This window comes from Sinocyclocheilus anshuiensis, unplaced genomic scaffold, assembly GCF_001515605.1.
Source record: "Sinocyclocheilus anshuiensis isolate Anshui unplaced genomic scaffold, SAMN03320099.WGS_v1.1 scaffold324, whole genome shotgun sequence".
In the NCBI taxonomy this organism is placed as follows: domain Eukaryota; kingdom Metazoa; phylum Chordata; class Actinopteri; order Cypriniformes; family Cyprinidae; genus Sinocyclocheilus; species Sinocyclocheilus anshuiensis.
In genome coordinates this window covers 223,783-238,432 of record NW_015554081.1, presented here as the reverse complement: position 1 = coordinate 238,432, position 14,650 = coordinate 223,783, and the positions used below count along the sequence as shown (strand labels likewise).

At 37.9% G+C, this 14,650-nt stretch overlaps 1 protein-coding gene across 1 annotated transcript in view; it reads left to right on the top strand.

Annotated features, from left to right (window-relative positions):
* LOC107669049 (DENN domain-containing protein 2A-like) overlaps positions 1 to 14,650 on the top strand; it is a 36,992-nt gene that overhangs the window by 1,492 nt on the left and 20,850 nt on the right. The window contains exons 2-9 of the mRNA XM_016461148.1: positions 3,953 to 4,039; positions 5,690 to 6,640; positions 7,611 to 7,738; positions 10,013 to 10,128; positions 11,179 to 11,376; positions 11,643 to 11,736; positions 12,522 to 12,572; positions 13,575 to 13,762. Of these exons, the coding sequence (XP_016316634.1) occupies positions 3,954 to 4,039; positions 5,690 to 6,640; positions 7,611 to 7,738; positions 10,013 to 10,128; positions 11,179 to 11,376; positions 11,643 to 11,736; positions 12,522 to 12,572; positions 13,575 to 13,762 (1,812 nt within the window). The 5' untranslated portion in view covers position 3,953. The remainder of the gene's footprint in view (positions 1 to 3,952; positions 4,040 to 5,689; positions 6,641 to 7,610; positions 7,739 to 10,012; positions 10,129 to 11,178; positions 11,377 to 11,642; positions 11,737 to 12,521; positions 12,573 to 13,574; positions 13,763 to 14,650) is intronic.

Here is a 14,650-nt window from a genome sequence, read left to right as displayed (position 1 = left end):
ATCATTTAATGTAACTACAATAAAATCATTTAATTAAGACTAAAATATTTTCATTTAAATGTATTTTTAAATGCTTTGCATTGTGCAAAATTATCACAAATTATTACTAATGCTTTGTTTAATGGTATGTCTCCTCATTTACAGTTAGAGCAATGATGTGAACATGAGTTCCATCAACGGCTCCAGTAACTCCAGGAAAGCCCACAATCCTCACAAAAGTTGTTTTTGCAGTATGGTTTGGCGGTCAGTTGAAAATTTAATAAACTGCCATATAGTAGTGGCCAAAAGTGATGTCCGGCCTAGGAAATTTGACATATTTTCATCCTTAATTTAAAAAAAAATGTGCAAGATTTTGTAAGCATATTGCATAGTTGCTTAGTCAGTTGTTTTATTTGTGATAATAATGCAATGAAACAAGCCAAATTTTGCGGTCATAATTTTTGGCCATGCTATCATACAAAGAAATTATGAACACATGCAAAAACAAGAGGACCAATGAAATGTAAATAACGTATGTTGTAGTCAGTGTGCCAATGTTGCCAATTTAGTGATTTTGTCACTATTTAGTGACTACCACATCCCTTTAGAGACTTTTTTCAAAGGCCTAGCAACAATTTCTTGGACAAACGTTATCTACATTCCGAGACTCTCCCATGACGTCATAAAGGCGAGTTCACTGATCTACATAAATATAAATATAGATCAGTGAACTCACCTCTATGAGGTTATCTAGCAACATTAAGTGACCAGTTTTAACTACTTTCAATTGAAAACTGTGTCATCACCGGTGCATTGCTGCATTTTTCCAATTTTCCAGCCAAAAAAAATTAATTACTACTTTCATGTCTGCTGTTAGAGCATTGACTTGTTGAGTGGAAGAGGTTATTAAATTTTTTACTTTATCAGTTAAAGTTTTTATCAAAAAAGACTTTTTAATCTTTACAATTAAGTTTGTATCGTTTTATCAACTCCATATTATCATATAAGTCCAATATATTTTCGCTGGAAAGCGTTTGTCGTCTCCTCTTTTCTGCCATCTTATTACTCCTAACTAGGTTAGGAGACCTCTCCAGCTCTCTTAAATAATTTAGGAGCTGAGACCTCTTTTAACACGTAGGAACCTTTATGAATCACTCTTATTCTCAAGTCTAGGAATAAGAGTAAAATTACGTCATTCTTAGAATTTTGACACACTTAAGACTAAACTTTTACTTTGAGCAGCTTTATACATACGGCCCCTGCTGTTCGGGGCACCATCCTTCACTCATAAGATCTCCTAATAGCATTGTATACTAAGAATCTAAGTGCATTAAGGAATCTTGGGGCTTCAGGAATCTTCCATGTGTCTCCTCTAGTTTGATCCAATCCTCTTTCTGTTCAGAACAATGATCTTCTTGTCATCCAATCAGCTGATGGGCATCAGGTCAGGGGGCGGGACAGGTAAAGGTCCTTCGGGTCATATGGAGTTTTTTATTGGTCGGAACAGATGGCTCACTTTCTTCATGTCACGCTTTATCTCACAGAGGTCACGTTTAACAATAGTGAAGAGAACAAAGACCCTGAAAAGACCCTAAAGTTATGGTTGTAAACACAGCTACTACGAGATTTACTGTTTGTGGCTGTCAGGATGAGTTGGTTGTTAGTGGCGTTTACTAAGGTTCTGTTTGCTCATACTTAAGGCCAGTGATCTGAACAAACTCTTAACACTATGTATGAATCTATTCAAATCATATAGCTAGTTCATACCGATGTAACATGATGTTTAAGTGCTATTTAACACTTAAGTGCTATTTAGATTATTGCTCTACATTTTATGCCATGCTCAAACTTTGGCTCTTCACTTTCATTTCTCTCTCTTTGCATATTCAGAAAGAGAAAGAGAGGGGGAGGGAGGACAGGGCAATGCTGATGTTGCTCCGCAAACATGCGACACACACACACACACACACACACACACACACACACACAGACAGACAGCTGAAAATCATTTAGGATTGCAGGTCAGCCGAGAAGGAGAAAAAGAGAGCAAACTAAAGAATAAAGAAAGATAGAAACAAAACAAAGATAGATGGACTGATGAATAGATCTAGAATCTTGTTTGGGAATAATTTTACATGATAATAACATTACATGATAAAAGTTTTAATTTAAATAATTCAATTTAAATTATTTTGTTTTAATAAGAATAATTATAATTTACATAAACGTTTACATAACAATTTAAATTTGTAGTAGTTTATTTATTTGTTTTTATTTAATTTACAATTTCATTCAGTTATTCTAAATTATGTGGGAAATTTAGACATGTGCCATGGTAATACTTTGTTTTATAGATAAAAGCTTAAGGTAGGCTATCTATCAGAGTACTAGTAATATTAAATTATGTATTAGTAGTAAATATAATTGAATGTAAATTATTTTATTTTATTTTATCTGGCAGTCAGGTCTTCTGCAGTTTAGTACCAGCAGTTTTGGATGGTTTACATTAATTGCTAATCAAAATAAGAGGGCTCACCACACCAAAGTGTGAAACTCCACAGCACAACAACGCTCTCATTATTGCTCTTGGCCGACGCTCAGAAAAACAGGCGATGATGCCAAGGAATACTCGCCCACAGATAGATCAGCACATTGAGTACCACTAGTGCCCAACGACACACCAGAGGCCTAATCGCCGACGCGAGGCAACGTGGAAGTCTTGAAATAGCACAATTTGGTAACCTTTACGTCATCTGAGCTAGAGAGGAAGGTTTTTACGGCCGGCTCCAGTGGTGGCAGAATGCTGGGAATGTGGGTTAATCGTTGAGCTCTTGCACATGTGGAATGGCACTCGCCGAACATGGAAACAGATGGGGTTCGTTTACGTCGCACCCCCGCTTGTGTCCCATGGACATTGTCATACTTCTGTTTGGCAGAACAAAAAGAACAGACGCACACGTACACGCTTGACAATCCTCTCCAAATGCGCTGGTTAAGTGGTAACACCTGTGGCGAGGGTCCAGATCCCTTGAAAACCGACCTGACTGCTTAGCAAGTTCTTTATTGGGTGGTTGATAATTACTGGCTCCTTTAAAACACAGAGCAGAGAAATAAGAGGTCACAGGTCACATCAAGTCAAGAATCCTTGTTTTTTCCCATTGTTCTTGTCTGTTTGGTCTCCTTCTTTTGATATTTTGAACTTGTAGTATTTTGAGGGGTCATTTATGTCAAATAGTGCAGGACACGTTACACGCTTAACATTCTCCAATTAGTTCAGATCACTAAACTGAGCAACAGTAATAGTGATGATTTCTTAAATTAAGCAAAATAAGGACTGTTTGCTTCAGATGTATATATATTTTTTGTAACTTCAGTAACCAGTCTGGTGTAACTCTCTGACTATAGTCTTTTGTATTTGGGTTGTGAGTCATTCAGCCTCCATTCACTGAGTCCACTCCTGTATCATGAGGATTTTGCTGTTTGATAAATGGATGACTGTTGTAAATGTACAACATTTCGTAACCACATGGAATGTGAAAGGTATCAGATGCTAATACCATGCTGCTTTGATATTTACTATGGCGTTTAATGAATGCCATATTCAGATAGCATAATATGTGCATGGTAAAACCATACCATATATCCATTAAACCATGATATAACCACAATAATTGTCCAAAAAACGTATATTTATGTCTGTTTGTGTGTGTAGGATGCCGTCTGCTAGAACCATGACTGGCGGGAGAGCACTACTGCCTGTTGTAAATGTACAACATTTCGTAACCACATGGAATGTGAAAGGTATCAGATGCTAATACCATGCTGCTTTGATATTTACTATGGCGTTTAATGAATGCCATATTCAGATAGCATAATATGTGCATGGTAAAACCATACCATATATCCATTAAACCATGATATAACCACAATAATTGTCCAAAAAACGTATATTTATGTCTGTTTGTGTGTGTAGGATGCCGTCTGCTAGCACCATGACTGGCGGGAGAGCACTGCTGCTCTGTACAAACACAGAGGACTGCATCTACCAATCAGCAAACGGGTATGTACAACTAAGTGACTGAGTCTCCTTCAATTTCCTGCTAATTTGTTGTTTTACACAGTAATTTCTAGTCTTTCAACAACTGACAAGGTGTATGTCCTACTATAGGTGTTATTACCTAATATAGGTCTAATATAGATGGTATTCCAGGAATTTCTATACTGTTTCCTTAGGATGACTTGTAGTGTTTCTATATGTAAGTTGCTTTGAATAAAAGTGTCTGCTAAATTAATAGTCTACTCTAGATGTTATTGTAAGTTCATAAGAACTTTTGGTCCATGCTTAAGAAGTTTCCCAGCAAACAGACTGTGCCACATGTCCGGTAACGTTAACACTGATAGACTTTATAAACATCCCCAGGTGGGATATTAAGGGTGATTTTGGGACAAGCCTAACTGTGAAAGTTATTTTTACTGAGAGCTAATTAAACTCCTTTGGCACTGCCAACCCATGGTGGTTTGGAATGCCAGTGTGTTAGTACAAGCTTTAAAACCTGCAGAAAAATGGGCGAAATGAGTGAGCTCATTTTAATGAAGCCTTGTCGGTAAAGTGAGTATCTTCAGCCAGATCCTGAGCAAACATGGTCAAAGTAGAGAAAACTTTGCTATCATCAAATGCTATTTCCTCGGGCTTACAATGTCCCCATCCCCAACCCTGTTAGATCATCTTGATGAGGAGACTTTGGCTTCTATCCTGGGTGATGATGGATGATGTACTATCCAAGAGTTTGAGCAGGCCTATTCCTGAAAGAGACAATCACATATTTTGTCCTACACACTCCTTTATTTTCCTCTTTCTAGTCTCACCCCCGTCTCTCCCTTTTCCCTCTTTCTCTTGCTTCTTTTCTTTGGGGTTTTGGACCTTGACCTACTTTATCCTCTTGGCTGCCTTGAGCTTCATGAAACGAGATACATTAGCCAGAGAGCCAACACTTTGTATTTGAAAAGAGCAATCACTGTTTGGAGGCATACTAGACAAGATATTCTCCTCTGAAATTCTGTGAAGTTTAGCATGCACACAAAGTTTGTAGATTCACATTTCCTCTGTTTGTTTGTTGGCGCAGTGTCATTGGATGGAATCCAAGAATGTGTTTATGAGCCAGTTAAAGAAAGAGAAAGATGCACGACTGTCCCTTAAACTTTGCCCTACTGGTGGAAGCTTGTTTGGTCAAACGTTTAAAGAGGAGTTTTGTTTTCAGATGGACTTGAGGCAAAACCATAACCTTCAATTAAATGCACTGATGGTGATTCATTTGTGTAGTGAAAGGCTTGTGTTTTCTGTCCACAGAGGAAAGAAGACACACTGACTGCATGTCCATCTGCATCTCATTTGAACTTTTTTTTTCATTTTAAAAACTCATTTTAATTCATTGTACCATTAAAAGTTTAGACAACGCAATTAATACCAAAGTGGAAACTTTGAACACTTTTGGTTCATGCTGAATACTGTCTAAATAAGTAGACTGGTTTGCATATAATTTGGTGGTTGCGAGAGATTTTGGTAATTGGTAATGTTCCGAAAATGTAATTTTGAATGAATGATGCTTTGAAACGTGACCTTTAAATGCACGGACTCTATAATTGCTATCTAATCACTTAATGACTGTCAGATACTCTTGATGTCTTTAGCATTTTCCTGTGGTCTCTTCAGGCTCCACTGCTGCGGATTGAAGCTTGACCAGGCCCAATCTGTGGTGCTTCAGCGGCCAGACCTGTGTGGGGTCGGGGACAGTCTCTCGTCTCTGAGCAACATCAACCGAAGCCCAGGAGACACCATCATGCTCGCCCAAAAGAGTCCCTCCAATCCTCGGCCCATTGAAAATGGTCTGGGTGGTTGCAGCAAATCCCCCGAGACTCCCTTAGGACTTAAAAGCACTGCCAGCATTCGGGACAAGATATCCCGATGGGAAGGTAAAACAGAGACCACCGGGTCAAACACCCAAACAGTGGGACTGAAGGAGACTGAAGTAGGAAAGAAGAAGGTACAACAGGAAGTACAAAGGAAAGACAGTAAGCGACTTTCCAACTGGGAGAGACAGAACTGTGGCAAAGAGAACGGGAGTAAGTTCGGAGAACCTTCGCACACTTCTGAGGGACCTGTGAAGGAAAAGGAATGGATTTTGGACAACGCCCCATTGGGGAAAACAACAGAAACTGGTCAGGACAAAAAGTTGGTGTTGACGCACATTAAAAAACTTGAGCAAGCGATGAAGGAGACTCCTTCCAAATCGTCCTTGTCTATGCCAGGCAATTATTTCTGCCCAGCTTCCAAAGAGGAGCAGGAAGAAGCAGAAAAGAGGCCCGCGGAGCCAATCTTTGGGACTCTGGATGTTGTGAGATCCAGTAGCCGAATTCGAAGTCGGGACTCCGAGAACGTCTACAGTGAACCTGGAGCTCCTTCCATTAACCCTTTGCCAAAACCCCAAAGAACCTTTCAACACCATACGCAGAAAAACAACCCTGCGGCCAACCACTGTTTCGTCAAGGGTAAACGAAATCTCCCCCCTTTACCTTCCATACCTCCCCCACCCCTTCCATCCTGTCCTCCACCACAAGGGATCTGTAGAAGACCATCCGGACGAGCTCGAGACACTAATAACAGGTAAGAAGGCTGATATTTGTTGCCAGTGTCACTTTAAGAATGCGCTGAAGGATTGGATTGCGTCTGGTGCATTTGTACCTCACTTGTGTATCTAACTAATATCAAAGTCCTTTTAGTATGCAAGCCAATCTACTTGGTGGCCATCTTAGTGTTGTCTCTGGGCGTCTACTTCCAATCTTGCACAACTTGTGCAACTCCTGTCTATTTGAAATGGAATGACTAAATACTCCAAAAGTGTTGGCCAAGTCACCAATACAGTCCGACTAAAATTGTATCATAAATTTAGCTTCTTTAGCTCAAAGTTAAATCAATCATGTGCATAAAGACCAGGCAATGTTTTTTTCAAGTAGCTTGTCTACTCCTTATACTATCTCAGCCTAATGTGAGGGCTAATTTTAAGACTGTTCAATTAATCATCAGTAGCGCCTTTCTTCAATCCACCTTTCATGGTTTTTGATGTATTGCTTTGGAAGCTTAATAGATCCATACAGTGAATTTGTCAAGATTTAAAAACCCATAATTCCTCATCTCATATTGCTGTTTGTAGTGCGACCATTTCATACGTAGACATGCTAGCTGGAAAAACGGCACGTGGGCTGAAAAAACTCACAAATTTAGTAGCCTGCTGTCTGATTTTTATGTCACACTAATAAATCTTTTGAAACCAAGACTCCTAAAGATTACCGTCCTCAGTCTTTATGGGGATGCTGTTTTAATGGTAGCATTTATCAGTCTAGTCCATCTATGAAAAAACGTTTTTAACTTTCGGTATTGTGACGCAATCTTAATCTTGAGGCCTGGGGGTTGAGGGGGTCTGTTTTTAATCCAAGATTATGCCAAAATCCAATCATTTAAGTCTTGTTGTTCCAGTGGACCTTCAGTTCTTCAATTTCCTGTGGACTTAATTGGTTCCTTCTTGATCTTTCTCATTCTCTTAATGAAGTTTTATTTGTATTTGTTGAACCTGCAGGAAGTCCTACGAGTTTGAAGATCTTCTACAGTTGACAGCAGAAGGTTGTCGAGCAGATCTCTATGAGCTATCTAAGCTAGGCCTCACTCGCACTTTATCAGAGGAGAATGTCTATGAGGATATCCTAGGTAACACAACGCATTGCACCACAATGGTACCAGGTAACCTGACAGAGCAATTACCCAGAAGCCTAGGAGCTTGAAACTTTAATAAGGACCAAATTGAGACAATGCCATTACAAACATTGGTGTTCCTTTGCTCAACCTCACCAGTGGTCCTCTATGTTTGGGTTACCCCACATTACTCTTCTCCACAACGTAATGTGTGGTCTTATCCGTGCCTAGGAAAAATAGAGATTGATTGGACGCAGGGCCTTGACATCAACAACAAAAGATTTGGGAGGCCTTTTTCTTGACTTTCCAAAGCCAGTGTGTTTTGTTGTCCTAACTATGTTTGGTTAGTTTAATAGCGTTTTATTAGCATCTTAATTAGCATAGCTCTTTCCCTGCCCTCTACAATCCTATCAGACTTGTAACCTTTTTTTTGGTAATCATAACCCAAAAAGATGGAGAACCACAAATCTGGAAAGTATAGCTTTTGATCATTTTCTGAACTTTGATCATCTGTGATTATATAAATCTCTAGTCTTACTAGCCAGACCAAGGTAAATTTGTCTGTGCAATCGCCCTTCTTTCTTGTAATGATTAATGTTGTGTCTAATTATATAATAGCACTTTCCAATAATGGAAGGTTTACTATTGATCTTGCATTTCTCTGGCCAGTAGCAGTTATTTTAATGGCTTTGAACGTGGAGCATAGCATACGTTCTCTTATGTTCTAGAACTGGATGTCCCAACATCATAAACTGTCTTCCCACCAGACGCATCTGGTGGATGAATCGACATGACAGAGGCTTTCTGCATCTGTAAAAAAAACACCCTTCTTCTGCTCAAAAATTTTTCTCATCCCCATCTCTTTCTCTCTGGCTCATTCGTTCTTCACACAAACCAAGACAGATTTCGCTAGGAGTTTGTCTTCTTGTTAGCACCACTGGTGATGCCACACGCAGCTAATGAGGTTTGCATGGATTCCCTGGCAAACGTTCAAACATCTGGAAAAGAATACAAAAGCAAGCAAACACATGACGTCAGTTCGAAATCTCTTCGCAGAAAAGCAGGACTAAATCAGGCAGTGTTGACAAGGGGAAATTAACAAAAATATGCCCATGTTAGCTAACACCACTGACTGTCAACAAACCTGATTTATGACTTGCCATTATGGATAAAAAATAAAATGTTTTTTTTTATTTGATTGAAATCTAAACTGTTTTGTTTGTTAGGAAACAGCAACTTTGTAAATGGACTTTTTAAGTTGGCTTGAGAAAGCCAAATTACTGAAATCCGCTTTCTTTCGTATTCCGAAATCTTTTCGAACTGATTGGATCTATCTATCTATCTATCTATCTATCTATCTATCTATCTATCTATCTATCTATCTATCTATCTATCTATCTATCTAGCCAAGCCTAGCAACTAGCCTAACTAGAAACATGCTATCAACATGCTAATCATGCTAACAACATGCTAGTAACATGTGAATCATGTTAAAAACATGCTAGCAGCATGCTAATCATGTTAGAAACATGTTAACAACATGCTAATCATGTTGTAAGCATGAAACATGATTAGCAAAACATGCTAATCTTGCTAAAACATGCTATCAACATGCTAATCATCTACATGCGAGCAACATGCTAATCATGTTAAAAACATGTTAACAAGACATTAATCATGCTACCAACATACTAGCAACATGTTAATCATGTTTAAAACATGCTATCAACATGCTAACAGCATGCTAATCATGCTAGCATAATGCTTAAACCGATTAGCAATGTGCTGACAACATGGTAATCATGCTAGAAACATGCTCGCAACATGCTAATTGTGCTAAAAACGTTAACAACATGCTAATCATGTTAAAAACATGCTAATGACTTGTTAAATCATGTTAGCAATGTGCTAAATCATGCTAGCAACAAGCTATTAACATCTTTCTAATCTATCTAAACTTACAAACTTCAAGCTTTTACAATCCTTTCAAACTTTCAGGCTACGCCTTCTCAAGCCAACCTAAAGTTAGTCTTGACAGTGGTTGCTAGGGTGTTCTGAGTAGTAGCTAGGGGGCTTCTTATTGTCCTAAGTTGGTTTTTAATCACTGGTTTAAGACCCATTTTTTATGTAAATCAGAGATTTTTTTTTTACTTGTTTTAATGTCCGCCAGGTATAAATCATCTCTCCTTAACGAGAAAATTAATAATCAATCAATATCTATTATTAGGGTTTTGAAGAATGGCTAAGCAAGCACCGCTAATAATCTTGTATGTATTTTCCCTCCCTAAGACCCTCCATCGAAGGAGAACCCATATGAAGACATAGAGTTGGAAAGTCGCTGTCTTGGGAGCAAGTATCCCGTTTCTTCTTCCCCTTCCTCTCCCATTCCTGACACCCCATCCAAGGTATTCATACTGCATTCATGATTAATTGTTTCCACTCTAGAGTGAGTTCTCCATACATACCAGCATTCAGTACTGACATTTAGAGCTTTTTTTTTATCCCAAAATTTCAATATGTCAAGCACCTGTACTTAAGGCCTGTTTACACCAAGGACGATAACTACATATCATTTAAATTCTATGTGAATAATGAAGTCTGAAGTCCACAACTATAACGATAACAACACAGAGGAATGATATAATTGGAATCAGTTTCAGAAAGATTTTTTTCTTAGATTTTGGATGATAAAAACATTGACAAGGCAGTCAGAATCCATACTGCTTTAAAGAGCTTGTGCATTTAAAGCGGCAGATGACAAAGCTGTAATGCACACTTATAATAAACAACATTATCGTGCGTTGATGTGAATGCTAATATAGTTATCATTATAACTATATATCGTTCTTGGTGTGAATAAGCCTTTATAAATGAAAATAATCAAATAAAAAAAGGTAATTGCGACTTTTTTTCTCGCAATTGCGAGTTAGAATCGAGTTAGAAGTCAGAATTGCTTGATATAAAGTCAGAATTGCGTGATCTAAACACGCAACTGCGAGTTATAAAGTCAGAATCGCGAGATATAACTGATATAAAATACAAAATTCTGTTTTTTTCTCAGATTTGCGAGTTTATATCTCGCAATTCTGACTTTATAACTCACAATTTCAAGTTTATACAATGCAATTCTGAGAAAAAATGTAAGAACTGCGAGTTTATATCCCACAATACTGACTTTATATCAAACAATTCTGAGAAAAAAAGTCCAAATTGCGAGATCTGAACTCACAATTGCGAGAAAAAAAAAGTCAGAATTGTGAGATAAAAAGTCGCAATTACCTTTTTTACATTTTTTATTCAGTGAAGGAAACAGGCTTCCATATTGAAAAGAGCAGCTAGTACATTCTGCAAAACATCTGCTTTTGTATCCCATAGAAGATAGAAAGTCTTGATGACAACATAGCCTGATAAATCAAATTAGCAATTGACTCTGAATTCCATTTTTTCATTGACAGCTCTCCTCCAAGCCTGGTTTCTTCAGGCAGAATTCAGAGCGACGTAGTTTCAAGCTATTGGAACTGCGAAAGACCGGCAGAGATGGCGGCATTGCGTCCCCGTCGCGGGTCAGCCCTCCATCAACACCCAGCAGCCCGGATGACACCCCGTGCCTGTCGGGGGATCCTTACAACCGACGGCGGCGGAAAATTCCAAAGGTACCGTCCAAAAAGGGGCCCAGTCAGTGTAATCCTTAACTTATCAGTGATTTATGGTTCTGGTCCGCCGCTGACTGAGATGCTGGCCCTTCGACATCCTTCCACTGCTAATAAAAATACAAGAAAAATGTGACAGGCGGTTGAGACACCTAAGAATAATCTGAAAAATGGAGGAAAAAGTAATTTCCTTCAGAACTCCTTTGAGAAAGACTTAGAAGGCCTGTCTCTGATAAAGCAACAGCCATGACTGTTTTCTTTTTCAACAGATGGTGCAGAAAATCAACGGCATCTTTGAGGCCCGTAGGGGAAAGAAGAAGATGAAAAGGGTCTCGCAGTCAACCGAATCCAGTTCAGGAAGAGGTTTGTGAGGGCAACATTATATGTTAGCTAAATTTAGACCTACTTTTTCCTGTTTAAAGGAATAGTGCATTCAGTTTGCTCACCCTTGTCATTTTCTTTTTCATTTAATTGACTTATATATATGTGTATAACTATATATATATATATTTTATTTTTTTTTATTTTTTTTTTATTTATCTATATATATTATATTCTGTTAATTAATTTGTGATCCTTTTCATTGCGCAACCCAGATATACTGTTTTATACTTTTTTTTTCTTTTTTTCTTTCTCCCTTTGTTTCTGTCTTTTTTTATTGAACACAAATTTATTTTGTTTACTATGTTTAAATTTTTTATATTTTATGTAATTTTTTTATTTATGTATTTTTTAGTCTTTCTTTATTCTTTTTTATTTATTTATTTTTATTTTATTCTTTATTATTTATTATTTTAAAAAATTATTTATGTTTTTATATCGAATTGTAAGAATTATAGTTTGTGTGCATTGCCTGACCTTTGAATAATAGTGTGATGACTGTATTTGTTGCACCTAGAGAGTTACAGCCTAATCCACATGCATTGCATTGTGGGACAGTCCGGGCCCCAGCCACATGTGCGTCCACTTAGCTTTATGGACACGTTTACAGTTTTGGGTCAGTTGTGTTTGACCCATTTTTCCAGAGATGATAGAATTATGTTACGTTATAGGATACACATGTGCATCCAAGCATGAAATGTGTCTCTGCGAATACCTGCATACTGATTTTCTAGTGACCTTTGACCTCTCTCTCTTCTCTGGTATAGTGACGGATGAAAACAGCGAGTCTGAAAGTGACACAGAGGAGAAACTAAAAGGTATGAGGTCCTACAGACCTATGTCTTCATGTCAATTAAGAATTTCAAGTTTACATTAAAGGAGTAGTTCAACCAAAAATGAAAATTAGCTGAAAATGCACTCACAGTGTGTTCACCCTCAGGCCATCCAGTAGATGTAGATGAGTTTGTTTCTTCATCAGATTTGGAGAAATGTAGCATTGCATCTCTGTCTCAGCAATGGATGCTCTGCAGTGAATGGGTGCCGTCAGAATGAGAGTCCAAACAGCTGATAAAAACATCACAATAATCCACAAGTAATCCACACCACTCCAGTCCATCAGTTAACATCCTGAGAAGTGAAAATCTGTGTTTGTAAGAAACAAATCCATCATTAAGGTGTTTTAAATTTAAATTGTTGCTTCTGGCCAAAATAGGAGTCCTCTATCCATAATAACGCTTCCTCCAGTGAAAAAGTCCATCTCCTGTTGTCTCTCACATCAAATCCTCCCACATATTTGTTTAGAGCTGTTTTGAACTGTTTTTGCTTGTAAACTGTGCTTGATCTGAGCATATTTCTCTCCTGATTCAAGATGAGATGACTTTTTCACTTAAGAAATCAGTATTATTGATGGAGGACTTGAATTTTAGCTGAAAGTGATGGTTTGAAGTTAAAAACACCTTAATGATGGATTTGTTTCTTACAAACATGCAGGTTTCCACTTCTCAAGACATTAACTGATGGACTGGAGTGGTGTGGATTACTTGTGGATTATTGTGATGTTTTTATCAGCTGTTTGGACTCTCATTCTGACGGCACCCATTCACTACAGAGCATCCATTGGTGAGCAAGTGATGTACTGCTACATTTCTCCAAATCTGATGAAGAAACAAACTCATCTACATCTTGGATGACCTGAGGATGAGTACATTTTCAGCAAATTTAAAATTTTGGGTGAACTATTGCTTTAATGTACTTTTAATTCTGTGGGGAAAAACATCATTCTTTTTATGTTTATTCTTCCTCTTCCTCTTCTGTTTTAGCTCACAGTCAGAGATTAGTGTCGGTCCAGTCTATGTTGAGGCAAACCGGTCGATATCGCACTCTGGAGCGAGACTTGATGGAACTGCACGAGCGGAAGTTGTTTGAGTACTTTCTGGTTGTGGCACTTCATAAGACCAAAGCAGGCGTGCCGTATTTACCAGAAGTCACACAGCAGTTCCCTCTCAAGGTATAAACATTTTCCTTCCAAAAACATGTAGGGTACAACGGGGCTAAAGGCGCTGTTGATATTATTTTCATCTAAACCACTAGATGGCACAAAAATGTGGCGTAGCACTTTCCAAAACATCCGCTTTTCAAGATGCACGTGCAAATTTGTCTGATTCTTGACGCGATCGCGCGCAGCAGTGCAAACAATGGCCATGCAGTTTCACTGCGTGAATGAAAAAAGGCTTCAGTTCAGGAGAAAAAAGGCTTTTTTCCCCATATGCATCTAGCAAGACGCAGTACGAGTGTATCGAAAGGGAACGTAGTGTAGCACTTTCCAAAACATCCGCTTTTCAAGATGCACATGTATTTTTGGCTGATCCAGCAGTGCAAAGTTGATTCTGTGCTTACTTGATCTATTATTTTATGTTTTTTTTTTTAAATGTTGTAGATTTAAGTAGCAAATGAGAATCGCTAACATTAATGCATATATTTTGAGACAAAGGTCTTCTTAACGATTTTCTGTTTTGTTTAAGACAATTAAAGCAACAGTTTTTAAATAAGGAAAGAATATGTAAAAGTATGGTATTTGGGGTAAAAAGCACCCCTGCTGTTCCCCTCACCATGTTTAGAATTAAACCATCATATTTAAAAACATGATATTAATCATATTATATAATAAAATATAATTTGTTGTTACTACTGTAAATCTATATTAAATTAATATTGGATCTCCTTCGATGCTTTCAGAATCTTTACTTTTTAAAATGATTTTGTTTCTGTATTTTAAAATATGTGACCCTGGACCACAAAACCAGTCATAAGGGTCACTTTTGTGAAATTGAGATCTATACATCATATGAAAGCTGAATAAATAAGCTTTCCATTGATGTATGGTTTGTTAGGATAG